Below are 22415 nucleotides of genomic sequence, written 5' to 3'. Positions count from 1 at the left end.
CTAACAAAGAAGGAAACAGTAGTGTATGTTTTGCATAAAAGCATAGCACTAAATCTCTTTCATGCCTCAGCTGGAAATGGCTTGACTCCCTGTTTCTGTTTTCTTCAATGAACAAGCTTAGTTGCCTGCTGGAGATGTGCAAGAATAGTGCCGTACTCTGGTATGTGGCCGCCACATAGCCAGAGGTGCATAATCCACAGAGCCAGAGAGATGAACAGAAGCAATAGGAAGGAGCCCATGTCTGCAGACACTGAGATGGGAAAGAAAAGACTGGGTTCTAGTTCATACACCCAAAGCTGTTCACGACTTTTATTCAGTGATGCTTGAACAAATAATCACAGAATCACAGAATATGCTGAGTTGGAAGGGACCCACAAGGATCATTAACTCCAATTCCTGGCCCTTCTCAGGACAGCCTCAAGAATCACACCACGTGCCTGAGAGCATTTTCCAAATGCTTCTTGAACACTCTCAGGCTTGGTGCTGTGACCACTTCCCTGGGAAGCCTGTTCCAGTGCCCAGTCACCCTCTGGGTGAAAAACCTTTTTCTAATATCCAACCTAAACCTCCCCTGACACAACTTCAGGCCATTCTCTCAGGTCCTGTCACTGGTCACCAGAAAGAAGAGATCAGTGCCTGCCCCTCCTCTTCCTCTCACGAGGAAGTTATAGACTGCAATGAGGTGTCCCCTCAGTCTGCTCTTCTCCAGGCTGAACAGACCAAGTGACCGCAGCTGGTACTCATACGGCTTCCCCCCTATGTCTAAGAAGTCATGAGAATGGAGAAAGGGATCAGAACACAGGGTGTTACACCATGTTATTTGGGCAGAGTACATTTACTTTTGCTGCACTTTTTTTCACAACTAACTGTGAAATTTGCACCCAAGGACATCCTTGGGCACCAACCTTGGTCCATACTTAATGGACTGTGGCTTAGGTGCAGTTTTGACAGTTTGTTACCATCCTGTTTGCCTTATGATTTTTGAAGCTAATGGTCCTCATTTCTCTTTAGGATTCAGGAGCCCTTCCTTCAGCAGAACCCTGGTGAATTTATCTTGAGTTTAAAATATCCAGAAGCAGCAATACAAGATAATATTTTTAGAGAAGCACAACTGATCCATTTCTCATATTTAAAGGAGTCAGCAGTCAGTCAAATAGCAACACGTATGTCAATATTCATGCTGAAGAAAATCAAACAATACTATAGATTTTTAAAATATGTATCCTTACTTCTATTTTAGATAAATAAACTAAACTGTTCCCCATTTAATTTTCCAAATTTGCATAGCACACCAGGCAAGTGCAATGGAACTGTACAAATGGAAAACGTGGACGATGATCAGTATTTTGTTTAATAATGTCTAGATGCCACATGCTGGTGTAGATGAGGCTGGCAATTAAAACTTGTGATACCTGCCGAGTTCTTGAATTTTACAGAGGAAATTATAAGCAGTGTTAATGTATAAAAGACATTACTCAATCAGATGATGTGGAATTAAATAAATACAGCATACTCTGCTGAGGTTATTTTAGGGATATCTGTTTAGCCTGCTGGGTTTTTTTATTACAGGCTGTGCTGTACTGCGAGGACACCCTCAGTGTATCTTTATTAGCCTTTCTTTCTTTCTTTCTTTCTTTTTGTACTTCTTAAAGTAACCTATAAGTACACTCAGTGCAGAAATAACAGTGCCATACAGCTTTCTGCTATAGAGGATTATTTTTTAGCATATGTCACTGTCCTGAAATCACCTAACAGCATCTGATTACTTTTAGATATGTTTTCAGCAACACATTTTAAAGAACTTTTGCAGGTTACTTTAAACTGTAAGGAATCACTGTGGCAGGTCAGCAAATTACCAGTAGTATTTCCTGGATGAAAGGTGTTAGATGGAAAGTATGTGCTTTTATGAAACCATGAATAAAGTTCATGTCTTGGTTCCCACACTCCTTTATTTGCACACACATGCCCGTAGACAGAGAATTAGGAAATCTGCAGGTAGTGCTTCTCTTCCACAAGTGCTGGCACCCTTCTCAGCTGCTGACTTTCAGGCACAAAAAATGCCTCAGTCAAGTCAGTGTGAACTTGGTCTGAACACTACACCCTACGAAATCCCATTTGTCAACAAGGACAAAGCAATAAACCACAGCAAGTGTTGTAAAAAGAGCTAAATCACAGAACATTGTTGCTCTGCAAGTGCCACCCACTGCTTTGAAAAGGTACTGCAGATATTTTCAATGATAGTTTTTATTTAGTATCATGTTTAAAAAATCCAGGCTTTCTACCCTGGAATAAGAAGATCCTTGGCATAAGATTAAAAGCAAAGCAACACAGGAACCTCTGTAAAGTGTCAGGCAACGACTGCGGACCAGTCCTACAGCCTAGATGTACTGACTGGCACAGCACTGCTGACTTCAGAGCGATCTATCCCAATTTATACCAGGTAAGTTTTAAAGTTTTAAAGTTTTGAGAAATGCTATTCGTTGTCAAGGTTTGGATGTATTTTTCTAGCAAGAAAAATATACAAACCCCAGCAAACACTACATAAAGCAATTATTTTCAAATCAAACTTGCTAAAGAATTGTATGCTATCAACAGGTAAAATCTGTGGTGATGTTTGTATCAGACTACTTCAGAGTTGGTAGAAGAGACAAGCGTTGGTGGGTGTTCTGCAATACAAGGTGAGACAAGGTCATAAGTAAATAACGAGATAGAAATACCTGAAATGTTTGCTTGACAATGGGAAAAAAAAAAGCAGTGCATGTAATATATTTTTCTAAGTCAGTTACTTAAGTGCTATATGAAAATTAGGAATTTTAGCTTAGTGCTGTTGATAGTAATCTTTTATAGGCAACTGCAGGACTATACAGGAATAGTCTACTGTGCCATGACAGAAATTCCAAGCAAGGAAAAAAAATCATCCAAAGCTTCTGTTTCAAATTGTGATTTGTTGTATGTCAATAGATGGTTTATGTAGACTTGCAGAATGAACAGATTGTTAGGTATTATAATGTTATTTAAATATGTACAGCTTCTAGGGAAAATATGAAGAGTCAGTACAATAAGCAATATATCAGAATGACTTTTAAGAAAATGCAAGGAAATATTTGGTAAGAATCCATTCAAAGATTTAGCATTCCATGAAATAGAGGATATTTTTGGCCCACAGGATTTTGCTGTGTAGCTTCTCAAATGCAAATAGTATTATGTGTTCAACAACATTCTGCCTATGCATCTTTGGTTTGAAGAGACTGGACTCTTTCAAAATGAATGTGACAAAAGTCACATGAAGAATGACAGAAGGGCAGACTGCAAGTTTTTGGTAGATGCCTAACAAAATGTTCACATGAATTTAAGCAGGTTAAGTGACTAAATCCTATAGGTAGTGTGGAATTTCTTAAGCTCTTTTGAAAACTTTGGTTAATGCCTACAGAATCATAAAGGATGCAATTACAAGGGGTGTCTAGAGATCACCTAATCCATTTCCCTCTCTCAAAGTAGAACTAACTATTTTCTGTTGGACTGTGAAAATCTGGCCCTTTGTGAGGTTGTCCTATAAAAGAAATAGGCTTACTAAACAGTCAAGAAAATGGTCTAGCTTTAGGTAAGTGCCACAAGGACTCAAAGGCTGTCCCTTTGGATCAGACGTCTAGAATGAGAAGTGGGCATAATCTCCTTAAATCTTGGGAGTCATTGACCTGAAATAGCCTCAATTCATTTTCTAGACCTTGATTGCTGCCTCTCTCTTAAGGAAAGCAATGTTCTAATTAGCTGACTACTGGTCTGGAAAATCTACATGTCCTTTCATAACCAAGAACCTTTTTCAATTAAGTCTGAAAATGTGGACAAGTATAATATTAGCATACTCATAAAACCTCCGAAGACTTAAAGAGGATGATAATAGTCCATCTCAGACACATCTCAGGGGAGCAGCTCTGGGGAGGGAGAAGAATCCCTCTCTTTTATGTCTTGTAATAATATGCTTGGGTTTTTTTTCCCTTTAGTATACTTGAGTTTTTAACTTTCAGAGGTTTAATGGTAGATTTTTCACAAAAAAATAGATTGTTTTGGCTTGGAAGGGACCTTTAAATGTCATCTAGTCCAACCCTCCTGCCATGAGCAGCAACATCGTCGACTAGATCAGGTTGCTCAGAGCCCCATTCAACCCGACAGTGAATGTTTTCAAGGATGGGGAAATCACCACTTCTCTGGGGAACCTGTTCCAGTGTTTTACCACTGTCATAATAAAAAATTTCTTCTTTATATCTGGTATGAATCTACCCTCATTTAGTTTAAAATCATTAACCCCTGTCCTATTGCTACAGGCCCTTGTAAAAAAAAGTCTGTCCTCATCTTATAAGCCCCCTTTAACTACTGAAAAGCTGCTGTAAAGTTTCCCCAGAATCTTATCTTCTCCAGAATGAAAACCCCTGACTCTTTCAGTTTGTTCTCATAGGAAAGGCAATCCATCCCTCTGCTTATTTTGGCAAATGCAACCTTGTTTTCTATCTTTACTCAATGCAGAAGCCAGGGAGACCCCGTGAAAAAGCTAGTAAAGAAGGCTGGGTAGATTACTTATGGCAGCCAACAGCAGGGTGGAACTGAGGGACTCCTGGCCAGGCTGACAAGGGAAGAACATTACTCCAGGTTGTACAAGCACATGCATATAATTCTGTTCGCTAGAAAGAAACGATTATGACTAGTGTTGTTAACCAGCTCTTGTGAATGAGTTCTGTGAATCGGTGGTAGAGACTGAAGGGCCTGGAGTCAGAGATCTGGATTCCTTGGTAGAAGTGGGGAAAGGGAGAGTACAAGGCTCAAAGAGAAGGGCTTTCCTGTAACCCAGTTCCTCATGGCCTCTCCCTTCACTCCTAACTAATGCATGCTCTTCTCTGTTAAAATACAACAGGACTAAAGATTCTGCCATGTCTGTATTTTGATTGATTGAAGAAAATGGAGAAATATGATCATCCCTTTGTCTATAAATGCATCTTCACAGCCTTTGTATCAAAAATTTTAAATATTTTAGTGTAAAACTGATGAAGTAGAAAGCAAATGCCAGAAAGAAGTGCTGAGTTATGGCTCTTTTTGAAAATGGAAAAGTATCAAGTCCCCTGCCTCCTTTCTCTCAGAATATAATTGAAAATTGGCACTTTTCCAGGCAGAATTTTGAACATATTATTTAAAGGGAAGAGTGACAAAGCAATTTAAAATCATCAGAAGTCAGAGACAGACCATAACAAGAACAGATTCTTGTTACTATTGCAAATGTGTCTTCTCTGCTCTGAAGGCAAACATAGTCAGAGAAGTAAAACATTACCAGCACAAATGTATATTTGGTAAAATGCTTAATGAGAAGGAAATCTATAAATCGATTATTTAGACATGGGGACATTGTTACATACCCATTTTATCTGAAAAGAAACAAAATCTTTAAAAATGCAAAACAGACAAAGAAGTCACCTGATTTTTAGTAAACCTGAAACATAATTGCATTCACATATATTAACTTCATTATAAAGATCTGATGAGAAGAGATGTGGGACAAAAATCTTTTAATATTATGATTGTAATGAGCAAGAAAATGCTGGATCCATAAGCCATTATTGTTCCAGCAGGTAGATTGTTTTAATGACTTTTCTGAATGTTACAGCAAGATAGATTTTGGCATTATCCTGTGAATGACATAAATAGATAAGACTTGATGGACTTGGCCATGTTTATTTAACAAGTGGTATATGGAAACTGAAATGGTAGGACAGAGTTCTACTCAGATACTCAGTAAATTAAGAAAAAGCTTGAATGATTTTTGTTGATACTTATGAACAAAGTTCTGCATGAATTACTTCTGAAAAAAAGGTAGTATTCAGTAGTATTTAAAAATAAATAATGCTTTCTACTTGGAGTTCATGTACAATTACAATTTATTAGTTTCTGTTATATTCAAAATGAATGTGATAAAATTATTCTTTCAAATTACTTAGAGAAAAGAATAATCAGGAACGCAACAGAATGCTATTGTACTTTTTGCGCCAAAATTCTGCTCTGAACAATAGAATGCCCAAAATAAAGTTCAGAGAAGTTGATTAACTTGGGACATAAGTTTATTACAATAAGAAATAGAAATTCTGGAAATTAGAATTTCTGAATAAATACTGTACCCTTGGTTCTTTTCTAAGAAGGAAAAAATACAAATAAGTTATATGAGTATGTCTTCACACCTGATGGTTTTCTGAGAGATGTCTTGGAACGTCCTGTCTTTCATACTAAAAGCCATGTTTTAAAAAAGCCGAAAGGTTATTTCAGCTTTTACAGTTAAAAATACTTTCTACAAAGAAAAGTAGAAGCTGAGCACAGATCAGGAAAAAAATCAGGACAGAACAAATTTCCAGATTAAACAATGTCTTATTAGGATTAGGTGGCATGTCTCAGCAGCTCACAAATGAAGTACCTATGATGTTAACCAAACATGCATTAAGCAAAGTATCCAGCATGAGGTCTGCTGCTTAATATTCAGAATCCTCCAAGGTAATGGCTTTGGTTACCTCTGAGATCAGCTCTCACTTCCTGATCATGACCTCCCATCACACAGGTACATTCTGCTGTAAGCAGGAAATCAGTGGAAGAGGCATATAGCATGGGAGGTCAAATTTTCCCAGGAGCTAGACCTTAATGATGCATTTGGCTCCCACAGGAAAAAAGGAGACCAGCTTGCAACCAAGAAGGAACTAGGGTAGTGACTTACGAAGTATTCCATGCTATTCCTTTCCGTAACACAACATATAAAAAGGCACAGATAAGAGAGTTCGCTCTCTTCTCTCTTCCAGTGGCTGAAGACGACAGGTCCCTCTCGCAGACAGTTTTTGCTTGTATAGGCCAAAGCCTGCCTGCTCCGACCTGCCATTATCTCCAGTCTCTCCGGGAGGCATGGGGGAAGTTGGCTTCTGCCTTGCACAGCTCTGTTGTCCTGCTCAGGGAAGTATTTAATTCATTTTTATATTTATTCATCATCTCTCTGTTAATGGGTGTATGCAGGAGATATTTGTTGTTAGGTTTCTTTTTATCCCTGTTTCCCCCTCCCTTTTCCCTTTTTCCCCCTCGGGAGCTCCCTGTTGTGGATAATATATTCAAATTGTATATATATAATTGTAAATATATATTTTTTGATAGAATCCCGTTTCGTTCAAACTTCTTTCAGTTTTTTTTCTTGTGGTTCATTTTTGTTTCTTCCCTCTCTGGGAAGCAGGCCCTGTTAAGTTTTGGAGACTTGGTGGGAAGCCAGCTCAAAACTTGCACAGGCTATTAACTGCAATGTTTGCAAAACTAAAACCAAAACTCATACATGTGAAAGGAATCAGAAAGGAAACAAGATGACAAATAGGAGAGAAAAGAGAAATTATGTTTGTTATTATGCAATTACTCTTACAAATGGAGAAATAAGGGAGCTGGTTTGCTTACATTCCTCCAATTAAATGGGAGATGCTCAAAGTCTGAACTATAAAATACATGTATATATCAAAGGCTCTTGTACTTTCTTTTGTAATTCACTCCTGCTGTGCTACTGCTGTAAACACGTACATGGGTTATCTGTACATCTTGAGCCATAGGCGTTTTCAAAGTTTGTCTCATGAGCCTCTCAGTTTTGACCTTTAATTTAACAGCCATGTGCTATGTTTTGTGGCCAAAGATAAGTAACAAGTTCAGAAGTGTCCTTCTCATAATAATTTTCTGCAAGGCTTCCTAAAAGTTCTGTGTCTCTTAGGAAAGCACTCTGAAGTGTCTCTGTGCCCCTCTGATTCTAATCTTGAAGTTAGAAAGGCAAGGCCAATGCTCTACAGCCAACTCAGACGTATTTTACTGGACACCTTATTTGTTGCAAATCTCAGGGTTCGTTTAGTTCTTTGTCCCCTGAAACTTGCTGCAACTATCCCTCAGTCTCTTGTGAAAGTCACCACAGGGAGACATCCTTATCTTCTGCCAACTTGCTTTCTTCTCATCCACCCACTCACACTAAAATTATATGTTTCCATACTTCATCCAGTTCTTCTGTCCAGAATTAACTGAAATATTGGTTATCTAAGGAAATTCACAGCATACTGTGAATAATTTTCAATTAATGGCCTGCAGACCATATCAGGACAAACTAGATCAGCACGCAGTGGAGGAGGTCTGTGGCAAGATCAATGGGTTTAAGAAAATTTGCTCTGCAGGACCTCAAGTGCAGAGCAAAAAATGATCATCCTGCATTTCCAGCAGCGTTAAGTTCAGAGAACCCCAGAGAACCCCAGTTTTACACACAAAATGTTACAGATAATATTAAATAACTCAAACAAAGCATCGGGCTAAGCTGCCTATCAAGCATCTGTATCTGAGAGAGCCCAGGTGTAGCCAACACTGGAGGCAGAAGCACTGTACAATCTGTATGTACACACCCACTTGGACAACACAAACTGAGAGTGAACTCTTAGGGGATGTATAAAGGGAAAAGGCATTTAGATACCTATAGGTGATTTCTTATGTTAGTGTTTGGTTAGTTTATTACGTTCATAATATTTTAAAAATTTTAAAGAGCTAGAAAAAGTGCTGGAACTCACAGACTTGACTAGAAAAAGAGGAGTATAGCAAAGAAATCTGTTTTCCAAAGCTGTTCTTTTGATTTGGCACAGATGAAAATAACTTTAAACTGATTGTAGTCATGGTTACAGTAATATACACAACTATATTTTTTCAATTTTTTGAGAAGTTAAAATACCCTAAAAAAAGAAAGAATTCAATGAAAATCTCCTCACCTTTTACAACGTAAAACAACTTTTAAAGGAAGTGGATAATTTTAATACTGAAAAAAACTCACTACATCCATTATATAAAAGAACATATATAAGATCTGCTCTATTGATCATCACAAACTATGGATCAGATTGATTCCGAACACAAAAACAACACTATATATATATACACATACATATATATATATAGTGGTAGATTTTTAGAGAAAGGAAAAAAAGAATGTTGCTGAAATGGAAATAAGGGAAAAATAAAGGAATGTATGGATTAAGTACTTCCTATCCCTTCAGCAGGTGTTGAACATAGAAACACTGACTTAAGTCCAGGGGCAACTCAAGAATTAGCCACAGTTCAGGCATTACAGAGGATCTTACCTTTTGATTCCACATTTTTTTTTCATCAACTACAATGGAAAAAAGATGTGAAAAGTCTCTGAAACTACCCTCCTGCTATCAGGAGCAGTGAAAATGCATCCTACTAGGCACTGAGATTAGTAAAATGTTTTGTTGGGTTTCTTTTTCCATGAAGAAAAGTAAACTATGTATGTAAAGTTTATACTCAAGCAAACCAATCATTCCAAGCATGTTTTAAGGATATTTTTAACAGGATTTGTTCATACAAAAGTGAGGTTGCCTTGGCAACTGTAACTATAGAAAGGCAGAGTAATTACTTTCACAAATCCTTCCTAGTACTTTCTCCTCTAAATAGGGATGTGTAAATACCTTGTTTTAAGCTACATTTACCTGAAATATTACTCATCATTGTTTCTATCCTTGAGGCATGAGAATCCTAAAGTATGTGCTTAAAGCAGGTTGAATAGTGCAAAACCAATTTCCAAATGCTTACTTCAATTAAAAAATGAAAGTCAGATCATGCATATCTGCTCTTGAAGTGAATATTTGAAAAGAATCCAACATTCTGTTTTCATATTGCAAGATCTCACTGAAAAAACAGTACCATGTATTCAACTGTCTTCAAACACAAAAACAGTTCACTTTTGCGAACAGCAGGAATAAGGAATTAAGCTGCAAAATACCTAAACTATACTCGCGTAAACAGATCTACTGCATTATTGCACCGTTCTTTGTTGCACACTATGGACTTACCTGTGTGTCTGAAACAACTTTGTTCATCTCTTCATTACGTGGTAAAAATGTATTTTGATTTCCTTGACAGTGTTTGAGCTCCATTATCAGTGACATTTAGCATAGTTCTACTAACCCCTAGGCTTGTCATTTAATAACTTATCCAGTTTTGATTCTGTGCTTGTTAAAATAGATGGTGTCCATTTAGGCTTGATTCCTTCCTAGGGCCTTCCTGGACTGATTTTACCACAGACCTCCCTCTCAGGCCATGCTGCTCAGCTTTGGCTTACTGATGCCATAGAATACATCAGCCACAGGAACGGCTTCTTGTACTGAACTAGGGAAGGCAATTAACAGTAGTTCGAAAATTGTCTATTTTCATTCATTATCAGAAGAGTAATGTTTTCTCCAGGTCTGCTTCCTGCCTGTATGAATGCTGTTCTGAGTTATGGTTGCAAATCACACCCTAGGAAAGCCAGTTATAATGTGTAACTGCAACACACAGACTCTTTTCTTGTATGTGATTCTTAAAACATATCTAAAAAACACAGCACCCTGTAATAATACTGAAAGTACTTTTATCTGTTCAAATGTCACTAAGTTGCACAATACTACAAGTGATCAAGGACAGATTTCAGTCTAGATGCCACTAGAAATCAGGGAAGCCAATATCTTCCAGGATGCACATGAAAATTTTTTTCTGCTCCTGTAGTTTTGTAAGGTGTCAGAAGTCACATACATTTAGTTACGCTGCATCATCATCATCATTGTCATCATTCTGAGCAGTTTTGGTATTTTTCAAATCCAACCATCCATGTCAGTCTGACTGGGAGACTAGCAGCATTTAGAAAAATGGGTATCAAATATGTGTTCAGCACCTGTTTTCTAGTGATTCTCAGGCTTAGGTTAATGTCTCCTAAATAATTAGAATAATTATTAAATTTTTACTCATCTTCAATGATTACACAGAGACCTTGTTTCAGTGAAGTGTATTTTCAATGTTGTAATAGTATTGAGGCACTCAAAAATTATATTCAGAAACTCTAATTGTCCACTACCTTCTCAGTGATTAACAGCAAAACTACTTCAAAAAATAGCTTCAGAAGATGCATGTATTAAATAAAATAATGTATCAAATCTTGAATTTTGAATTCAAAGGAGATGGGAAAATTTAACAGACATCTCTATGATGTCTGTTTTAGGCTAAATTAAATAGAGCCCTTTAACCTGTGTTCAATCATCCTAGCTTGTATTCATCTTTTATGTAGCTATGAATAATCTGAAGTCTTTCCTCACAATACTCAAGGAAAGATATACACTGCCCTGTACTCCTGATTTACCTTTTGATCAATATATTTGTTTTCTTCAATTGCTGATCTTTTAGAGTGGTCACATGAGGAAGAAGATGCTGAAGGAAGTCTTCGCAGCAAACAGCTGGTATCTTGTTGCTGACGATCAATAAACTGCTTCATAAAACTTTCCCTTGTGAACAAAGAAGATATTGATGCATTAAAACCCCAGGAAGAGTTAATATTTGGTTTTCCTTATGATGTCACAACCCACTAGTGCTAAGATGGATAAACTTCTGAGAAAAAGCTGTACTGGACTATAGATTTATAAATGAACAGAGTGCCAGAACAACTGATAATACTTCATTTATTAAAGAAATCCACAAGTAAATTGAGAGGTAGGTCACTTGTGTGTAGATTCAAGGAAAATAATTCTATTGCTTTTATTATTTATTTATTTACCAATATAAATGCAAAATATTTCAAGTGCCTTTTGCAGTTTTCAGCTCTTTTGAGCTCATTAAACAGTAAGTTGTTATTTGACTGTAAATCAAATTCTGATATAACCCAAAGGAAACATAGGCTCTGTGTGAAATTCTTTCTTGAAGATTTCAAACAACATCTGTTCATATAACTGATTTGAATGCCAGTATCAGGGCGCTTCAGCAGATATGTGCCTCACATATGTCATGCTTAAAATGCAGAAGCATTTCTGTTTACAACAAATGTACACTCATTTTGCTGTATTTTAAGTTCAGTAGAGTTGCCTCTTTTCAGTGTAAACTGACTATGTCAAAACTAATTTTACTCTGAAGAGATGTTTCTATATTGTGCAATAACTTCAGATTTAAAGATATGATTTGCTAGTGCTACTTTGAAGTCTGTTTCAGTAGTTAGTATGATTACAAATTACTATAGAGTACGTTAGGGAAAACAAAGGTAGAAAGAAATACCCAAAAAAGACTAAGACTAGTAGATAAATGCCCTCCATATATAAACAAAGAGTACTTTGATACTAAAAGCAAAACATCTGTGATTGCTTCCTTGAGGTTTTGAAGATGTTTTTCCTGACTCTTCCTTTCATTCAGTTAAGATACTATAAACAGGACAAACCAGTTGCCTTAGTTTTCTTGTGACTTTAATAAAAAAAAATGTAATCTCAGGAGACTCAGAACAATGGCAGCAATCTTTCACATCATCCTTTCTCCCAGCATGTAATTATTGAGGATATTAGAAAGGGCATGGCCAGAGGACCTGTTTAGCCAGCCTATGCTGTTTCAACAAACTTTGCAGCCTGTATATGCTAGAGCAGCCCTTTATGGAAGCTTTTTTTGACTTCAAGTAAAAATAATTGTACTGTAACTGAATGGTCTGGGTTGGAAGGGAGCTTAAAGATCACCTTGTTCCACCCCCCTGCCATGGGTAGGGACACCTTCCACTAGACCAGGTTGCTCTTTAATGCCTTTAAAGGTGGCCATTAAAGGTGGCCTTCAACACTTCCAAGGATGGGGCATCCACAACTTCTCTGGGCAAACTATTCTAGAGCCTCGCCACCCTCACAGTAAAAGAATGATCTAATAGATAACTGAGGGTCTGATCCTTTGTTAAGGTGAGTTTTATAGAAAAGTGATGACTATGCAAATACAAAGAAGGGATGAGGTCATCACAGAGTAACTGGTATTGGATGGTCTATGTTATCCCCTCTAATATTTGCTGCCAATTCACCCTGTCTCTAAAAACCTACTAGCTGTCAAAAAACCAACTGCTAGTTGTCCATGTGAGCCAAGAATCTGAAATCCAAATGGAAGTGAAGAAACAATACACTTTTCAATTATATTGTACTTGTGTCAGTTTTGGTCAATCTAGCTGCTTGTTGTCAGGAGTGCTAGGATTTTTTTCTCCCCAAACGTAAAAAAAGGTAAACCCAAAATGTTACATCTTTTGAATGCCTATGTTAATTCTATTTAATTTCTAATTTTCTGAAGTATCTGCCTAACCCACAAGAAAAAATGTTAAATATTTTGGGTGCTATGTGGCCCCAGAAAAGTTTACAGCATACTAGCAAAGGAAATATTTCAATACCTTATTTTTGGAACTGTGAAATCTGAAGGAAGCTTGGAGATTTTCACCATTTGTGGCCTGTTTGGAAATTTTTCAAAGATGCGTAGACGCAATGGAAGCTTCTCCTTTGTGTCTGCATTAGCTTCACTTTGCTTTAGCTGAAAACAGGGAAATAAAACGAACGACATAAAGAGAAATTTTACTCCATAATATGCCACTCTTATTTTTCAGAATCCAAATAATAATGGCAATCATTTTAAGAAACAGAAGATGGCAGCAAAGACCTGCGGAGGGTAAATTTGATACACGAGTTTTTTGGTCTTCTTGTGTTGGAAAATGACAAATACCTAACAATACCATGCTTTTAACTGAAAGACACAAAATGTGAGGATTGTAAATAATTTTAATTTTAAAATACAAAGCATATTAGTGGCCTATTCAATATGCTTATTTCTACATTTTCTTCACAGATCCCTAACACTTTATCAAGCAAATAAACATGCATGATCTTTTCTTATTAGGCACATCTTTTTGTATAAGCTGACAGTTCTTTGATATTCAAGGACAACACAGCACTTTAAAAGGCAGAAATTTTAAAGGAATCCAGCTCTCAGAATACAAAAATAACAGGAAAATCACATTTAGATGAGTATTATAAGCAATAATAAAGAAGTCAAAAGAATCCATCTACATCAGCAATACTGAGCTGCAGCACATCACATAAAAAATTTCGGATTTGTAACTATCCACAAACAGTTATTCCATGGAACATCACACATCCAAGTACAGAAAAGGCAGATGCATCTATCTATGTGGACAGATGATGGCTAAATCAAATGATATAAGATAAAAAAGATACACTATAGACATATGATTCCTGAATTCTAATTACCTTATGTAGCAATTCAGTTGTGTCATTTCAACAAAATACCATGTCAAAAAGAAGCAGTGAAATTAATTTTCACATTTATTTTAAACTGTACGTGTATTGTATGCTATTTCAACAAGAATATACCTAATGAAATTTCAATTCTCCTTCTCACCCCTGCTTGTGAGCAAAGGATTAGAAGCTTATATTTTAGCAGAGATTTTCACCATCAGCACCCTGCAGAAAATACTGCTGATAGACATCAGCTATAGATTTTTACCAGGGGCAATTGCCCAGAAAGTTGAACAGAGTTTTAACTCTCACTTGCCCTGCCTACCGAAATGCATGCTCCCACAGCATGCTATAGAAGAACAACTGCTCTGCTGCACTGTCATGCTATCAGCAACATCATCACTTCCAGCCACAGGACAGCTTAAAATGAAAATCAATTCATATTTGGTTGGATGCAAGTTGTCATGTGGCTGAAAACTGAAGAGCTACAAACAAAGACTAATTAATGGTGAAGCACTGAGTCAGAATAAAAGGGGAATATTGCATATATCTGTATTATGTCCAGTCCTGTTTCATTGCTTTATTAATGATCCTTAAAAGGAATAAATGATGACATTAACACCCACTTGGTATTAAAATGTGAAGAGTTACAAATACCATGTTGGACAAGGAAAGGGACACATTTAGAAACAGTGGCAGGAAATAACAGACTGAAAAAATTCTAGATAAAGAATAAGAGCAGAAGCTAAACAAGGACTGGACTTCCATATAGCATCAAAAGGTCAATTTGGGCACCAATTACATTACCTGCCAAAGGCTATGCTCACAATCAAGCTCTGTTGGGTAGATATTACAGAGGTATGAAAAATGGTACAGAAGCCCACAGCTCCTCTCTGTGCTGCTTTAAAGAGACCATATCAGGGTATGCATAAATTTCTAAATACCATTTTACCATTTTCATACTCAAAAGCCAAAATAGTGAGAAGAGAGGCATGAAAACCAGGAGAGTGCTACGTAAACTAATTGGGGCAAGGGAAAAAAAAGGAAAGACTATTTATAAAATTTATTCCACATCTGCAATAACGGATAATAAAGTAAGGGCAGGGGAGATGTAAATTTATATGAGAAATATTTGAAAACAAATTATTTCAAGAATATAATAGTGTATATCAAACAAAGGAATGAGAGGATGAAATTTAGAAAGAGAATTTCTAGGATGAGAATAAAGATTTCTAGTCTTATGGGGAAATCTCTGAGTGTTCAGACAGATCTCTGAAGGGGAGTGCCTCATCATTTCAAATTCGGACCACTCAGAACCCACGAAATGCCAGAGTATTGCTGCAAGAAATCACTCACTGACAAGGAAACCAGGCTTCTCTGCAAAACTGTACTGCTGAAAAGCTTAAGGAAGGGACTATTTCTAGAAGAAAAAAAACAGTTTTCCAGTTTCTGACACTTGATTTTTTAATAAGAAAACACTGTATAAATATGCACATTTTGGCATGGACAATGTCACTTACAGCTATGAACTCCTGTTTGCAGAAGTCAGTGTATATAGAACAGAGACCATTGCAATGTTGTCTGAAGTCTTAGCGCAGAATAGATCAGGGAGAACTTGAAAGCAGGAAACTGTGTAGTTCAAAAGGTAAACAAGGCGACAGGAGAACGATTCAAGATAGGCTTTAAAATAACTTAAAGTCAAAGCAGTTCTATAGAATATCTCCAATTACTCATGCTGTGATAATATTACATATTGGGGAGCATGAGGCATTTGGCTTCACTAAGTTCTTCTCCATGCACTTAGGGTGTAATTATTGCTCCACATGACATACATCCTGTTTTGTATTGCTGCTTAAAAGCTTTATATTTCAACTTTCTTTAACACATAACAAACACATATTTTTAAAGGTACAGGATTATGGTGAAATGAGGTTATGATAGTGCAGAGTTTCTAGTAACAGCTAGACCCAAATAACCCAATAAACACATATAAAATATTAGGACATTTTTCTCTATGATTTTTAGGTTTTATTTATTACTGTTCCTATTGGCAAGGAAATGCACACTGGCCTGATTTGCTCTGCATGGTCCTCAATCTCCCGCCCCAAGAGCCTACTGGGAATGGTTCAACAATATTTTGTCATCCTGGCCTGGCTGAATTCTCTTGTGCATGGTGGAAAATATTTACGTCTGTAAAGCCATTGAAGGAATTTGTGTCTATGTCCACTACTGCCACGATGCCTGAGTTTGGAGGAGCAGATTTAGTGGCACATACATATAGTAAAACTGTCTACTCTGAACCAGTATCCAAATACTACATAAATGCTGAGGAGTGTCAGAGAGGATATTTTAATTTGGGATTCCTGTGGTCATTTGAACAGGTCTCTAAAAACCAAGTTCTCCCTGATCTGTTCACATAATTGTCTCAGATCAATACAAAAGACAGTTGTGAGAAAGGCAGACTTACAGGAATAAGAAGATTTGTACTATTTGTCTCTCACAGAAAGGCATTATGGGCATGTCTCCATCTGGTCTGGAGAAGTTTGAAGTTTGAATCATCAGCATGTGTTTTCTGGTTCAGTTTATGAGCTGTGTTGGTAAGCAAACCAGATTCTTCTTGGAGGAAACAAAACCACAGGCTCCAGCTTGGTTACATAAAAAATGCAGTCCAGGCTTAAGGATCACAACCAGTGGTTGGTCCTTAGGGTGGCCTTGAACCCCATGTGTGATGGGGCACATAGTCCAGTGTGAGAATGAATCTGTTCTGAAGCAAACCCTGCACACAAGCAAACCACACACAAACAGTCCTGCACACTGTACATGCAGCAGCCACAGCAACTGCTTCATTGTGCCAATTCTCCCTGATGGCACAGCCCAGGTGTTACATAGCACAATCTCGTCCATATTACTCATTGCAGATTCAGTTGTAAATTTTTTTGTGACTTCAAGGTTTGCTTACAAAACCATGATTGCCAAAATCAGCTTTAGTATAATAAACATCTTGGCCCTTAAAAATTAAGAGAACCTGTAAGTGGTTGTCCTAAATACACACAGTGGGATGAATGGTGGTGAAAGTGGAAGACTGGGAAAGGCAGGGTGCAATAAAAGAGACAGCAGGCAATGACTGTCAATGAGGAAAAGGGTCAGGATTATCTTTTTCGCACAGAGATACCCTGGCTGTGGTCAGACAATTGTGCTAGGACGGTCTGAAAAGCAATCACTGCCCTGCTGGAGAGAGCATCCTTTCTGTCATGAAGCCAGTGTCTCCTGTGTAATCACACTGGTCCTACCAGGCCAGAAAAGCCACAGCACCAGACTATTCACACACCGTCCCACCTCTGCCAGGTACTAAAGCATTCTCATCCGCGTATCACAAATGTATTACAGTACTTGAACCACCCAGTATACACTGCTATCTAGAACCTTGAGAGTAAGGTAATAAATGGTGGTTCTTACTTTTTTTTTATCTTAAAACTTTGTAACACTATAGTCACCCAGATAGCAATCACTGTAAATGTGGTCAAGGTGAAATTAGTGAGTTCTCTTAAAGTGTGTATTGCAACTCCTTTGATAGCAGTGAGTGGAGTTGCTGAAAAATCACTAAAGAATTGGAATGAGACAAGAAGAAGGACCTGATTAGGAGAGATGCGTTTCCCCAGTCTTTCCCTATGTTCAGCAAAAGAGACATGCACAGTGAATTTCAGATCTTCAGGTGAATGCAGGGCAGTGTCACACATGCCCTCCAGCTGACATTCTCTTCTGTGGAAGCAGGATGTGAGAAGTGTCTGCACATGCAAAAGGCTCATGATGGACTCAGGTGGGAGCTGACAGACTGAAAGGTGGAAGGGCTTCAGGGTCTGGTAATATGAACAAGATCACTTGAACAGTTCAAAGGGCAAACTAAGGTCAGTAACTCTCAATATCACCAATTTGCATTTAGAGACAGAAACATCCTCAAAAGTATTGATCTGGGCAAAAGAAACCAAAAGCTCAAATTTAACACAGTCATCGAGTCTCTAAGATATTGACAGTTTGGTGAGAAACAGAATTAACCATATCCAAAGGGATAAGACCTACCATTCCTAACTTTTTGTTTTGTTCTGTATTCATTTAGTTCTGATCATGGAAGAAGAGCCAGTAATGTGCAAAACTCAAAGAGTGACAGATGTAGTTTCAGATGGTCTATGAGGCAAATGTATGTGAAATTCACTTAAACGCTCTGTAAATATTTCAATGAAATCAAATGATTATAAAAATTTGCAGCAATGCTCTAACTCTTTCATTTTAGTTGACAGTTTTCAAAACAGGCTGAGATCAATCATGTACCAAATTAAAAGCTTTGCTACTGATGTACACAAAGCCTACTTAGGAACTGACCAGCTGCCCAGAATAATTTCATGGTGACTGAAAAGTTCAAACCTTTTGTGAAAGTTCAGGGGGAGTCACTAGTGAATAGTTTTAAATTGTTTGGTATATTATAGTGCACTACTAAATAACATTTTTCACTGCAAATCCCCTTAAGGGGCTGTATTTGAAGAATAAAATGACTATACAGTATCTGCGCTGCATGCTTAGCAAGATATGCTATGTGCTCCAACACCAAACACTGAAAACAAAAGTGCACATGGATGAAAGACATTATAAACTGATACCAGCACCCAACCAACAGCTTTGCATAATTTTTTACCTATCAAATTCTCAGAATTACCATCACCTTTGGCTTGTCAAAAGGAGCTTTGAATGAAATCCAAGTAATTAGCATTACATGACATGTAAATTAAACAACTAAAAATCAGAAAGGCAGACCAAACAAACTACTTTTTTTCCTTTCTGTTATTATTCTCAAATCCTATGGATGAGGTAAATTTTTGGACATGAATGAACCATACTTAAAGAAGATATGCATATGGGTAGGCTGTACTATTTGGCTCTTGGTTCTTCTAGGCCCTGAGACATAATTACATCGGTTATTTTTCCACAGGTTTTCCAATTGTTCAAGGTATCTAAAACAACAAGTGAGGTTTTATGAGCAATTCTGTTGTGCAGCACCTCCACAGGATGACATTTGGGTTGTGTATTGCCTACTTTGAGAGGCAGTTTGGCAGGAGGTGGGAGAGCATTACTGTTTGACTTAGAGTCCAACCTGGTGAAGCCTTGTCTCTGCTTTCTTTGAAAGCCTTGTCTCTGCTTTCTTTGAAAGCAGTCCCTCAATTAAAATATTCCCTGAACTACATCAAAGTATTCTCTGGAAGAAAGTAGCAGGAGCTAGAGGAAAGAGCCAGCAGTGAGGGAAGAGTTAAGCAGCACGCACAGACAAGTCGTCGTCAATGCTTAAGCTTGCTCTCTTGTCCTCTTTTAGGCAACTGGTTAGATGTACCAGTAGTGAATTCTGCCCTTCGGGCTCATGTATATAAATGGGTACATTGCAAGCAATAAAAAATTCTCTCATGTGGGTACTATAAAACAGAACCCCAATTGATTTTAATCACATTCTGCACTGCCATGGGGAATTTTCAGCGAAATATACCAAAAACTATGATTATACCAAAAACTATGCTGGCATTCAGAGCAGAGACTGCATTGTTGATAATGATAAAGGTAAAATAAACTGAAAAAGTTCCTAGCAGATGGAGGAACAAGATATCATATATTTCTCATACGCATAAGATCTGTTTTTCTTATAAGCAACTTTTCTCTGTCATTGGGTTTATATGCTGTGTGTAATACAATTTGGTGCTGTGCCTGCTATTTCCCAATTGTTAATTTAGATTTTTTTTTCTTCAATTTTGCATGAAGTCTTCAAAATTTAACAGATATTGAGTAAAGTTTCACAAATGTGGGGTTTTTAATAACTTCCTTCTAGCTCCTATCAGTTCTTCAGGAAAAAATCCTGCTGACAGGATATGATTCCAATTCCCATAGTGCAAAACTTACCTAGCAAAACTTGACTAAGTTGTAGTCTATTTATCTAAAAGAGGACAGAAATCCAAATTTTCAGAGAGTTTCCCTTTGATCAACTGAGATAAATAAGACAAATTTTTCAGAGCTATTATTTCATACTGCCTACAGACTGGTAAACATTGCTACATGGATTACACTTAAGCCATATTTACAAATATTTTCCCCTCTGCAGTGGCAAGCAACATATAATTTAAAAAACTAGGTGATCCAAGATTCTGTGCAGTCAGTGTTTGTAATCAGGGCCCCAGGCAAGTGCTTACCAGAGAAGATTCAACCTTCTTGCCTTTAGACTGAGGTACCTATCTGAATTAACTTAGTTAAGGTCTGTCTTATAGCCAAAAGTGACCAGATGTGTAGAGACCAGTTCAGGTCTTGGGTTGGCTATATATTTCATACATGTTTATCTTTTCCCATTGACTAACTAGGCAACTCGAATCCAGTATGTTCTTTAAATCAGATGTCTGATTCCCAATGTTAGGCAGGATGAATCTAGGCCATAGCATCCATGATGGTATTCATCTTAATTACAGTTGTCCAAATGTGAAGTAAATTGTACAATCATTTAGGCACTTATATTTTAATGAAAAAGGTATCCCCAGATATTGACTCACCCTATACTAACATATAAGTAAGACAAAAAAGATAGACTATTACCTCAGGGTAACTCCTTCACTGAATGTAGAGACAGTATAAGGCTACATCTACACCAGTAATCTACTGGGGTATGGGCCTAAGAACTGGAGTAAGACTGTCGATACTGTTAGCAAGATTGACTACACGGTTTTGGCCTCTTATCATGCTTGAGCACAGTTTGGGGCTTACCCTAGCTGGGGACATTCCCTATAGGCAGTATGGACACCTAGGCCCTCTTAGACATAGAAAGCCTGGACTTTCATCCATACATGCAATACTTTTATTCCATGTGATTTGTATAGGCTGCTCTACACATTGTTGGGAGTATCACGTGAGATAGATCTCTACTAAACTCTTATGAATGTAAGGCTTACCCAACTTGACTTACTACTAAGTTTCATCTGCATGGTAGGAAACACACTGTGATGGTTTTGCCTGGGATAGAGTTAATTTCCTTCATAGTAGCTAACATGGGGCTGTGTTTTGTATTCTTGCTGAAAACAGTGCTGACAACACTGAGATGTTTTCCTTAGTGCTGTGCAGTGCTTGCACACAGTCAAGGCCTCTTCTGCCTCTCATCCCACCAGTAAGTAGGCTGCAGGTGCACAAGAGGTTGGGAGCCGACCCCATCTGACCAGAGGGATATCCTATACCGTATGGCATCATACTCAGTATATAAAGCTGGGGGAAGAAGAAGGAAGAGGGGATGTTTGGAGTGATGGTGCTTCTCTTCCCAAATCACTGTTATGTGCCTGGTGCCTGGCTTTCCTGGGGTTGGCCGAACACCTGCCTGCCCATGGAAAGTGGTGAATGAATTCCTTGTTTCGCTTTGATTGCATGTATGGCTTTTGCTTTACCATTAAGCCATTTTTATCTCAATCCATGATTTTTCTCCCTTCTACTCTTCTGATTCTCTCCACCATCCCACTGGGGCTAGGGAGGGTAGTGAACACACAGTTGTGTGGCTGGGATTAAACCTCGACACCTCCGTACGCTATGTGAACCTAATTCCAGATTTCACGGCCAACCTATATGATTCCTATGAATTTGTGAGTGTTGCTTGAGGTGCAAGCTGTTAGGTGTAGATGCTGAAAAATATTTGTCACATACTGATGCAGGTTGCATTTTGTTTCTTTGGGCTGTGGCAAAGCAATTCTGTGTTTCCTTCTTTTTAGGTGTGCTACAGTGTGTTTGGACATTCCTGTAAATGGATACTTTGCTAGCACAGACCACTATGACAATGCCTTCTAACACATAAAGGATCTCTACAAAGACAAAAAGGATGACCTGCTGTAGCTAGGAGAATTATGTTTCATCTGAAACGTGGAACACAATTCAAATGAGACATCAGTAAATATTCCTAAAAATCCCTTAACATAATTATCAAACGTGATAATTAATGCATTACTCTTGGTCTTTACTCATAGGAGTAAGCAAACATCAACGACAGTGCACAGTACTTTTTTTCTGTATTTTTTCCAGGTGCTTTTATAATAACCACCATTATCATGTGCATTTGTTTCCTTAAATGTATTCGGCTAAATATGCATGCGGCTGTACATTTGATCTGATCTCCACATAGTCGATTTGTTTGAGACTGGAAAACTGGAGAGGGTTTGTGGAGAGACCACAGAAATTTCATCTATAATGTCATTCTAGAGAATATAGAAGAATACTCTTCACAAGGAGACTTGGTCACAGGACAGGAGGTGAAGAGCACCATTT

The 22415-nt window shown here is 37.7% G+C and overlaps 1 protein-coding gene across 5 annotated transcripts in view; it reads right to left on the bottom strand.

Moving 5' to 3' along the window:
• The window catches only part of NALCN (sodium leak channel, non-selective), a 221913-nt gene that overhangs the window by 49325 nt on the left and 150173 nt on the right, over window positions 1–22415 (bottom strand). For all 5 annotated transcript variants that reach the window (XM_032678968.1, XM_032678967.1, XM_032678969.1 and 2 more), the window contains 2 exons: window positions 13238–13374; window positions 11207–11348 (listed from right to left, as the gene is read on the bottom strand). In XM_032678968.1, the coding sequence (XP_032534859.1) occupies window positions 11207–11348; window positions 13238–13374 (279 nt within the window). The remainder of the gene's footprint in view (window positions 1–11206; window positions 11349–13237; window positions 13375–22415) is intronic.

Source organism: Chiroxiphia lanceolata, chromosome 2 (genome assembly GCF_009829145.1).
Source record: "Chiroxiphia lanceolata isolate bChiLan1 chromosome 2, bChiLan1.pri, whole genome shotgun sequence".
In the NCBI taxonomy this organism is placed as follows: domain Eukaryota; kingdom Metazoa; phylum Chordata; class Aves; order Passeriformes; family Pipridae; genus Chiroxiphia; species Chiroxiphia lanceolata.
The sequence above is the reverse complement of the archived record's forward strand: the minus strand, read 5'-3'. Positions and strand labels throughout refer to the sequence as shown.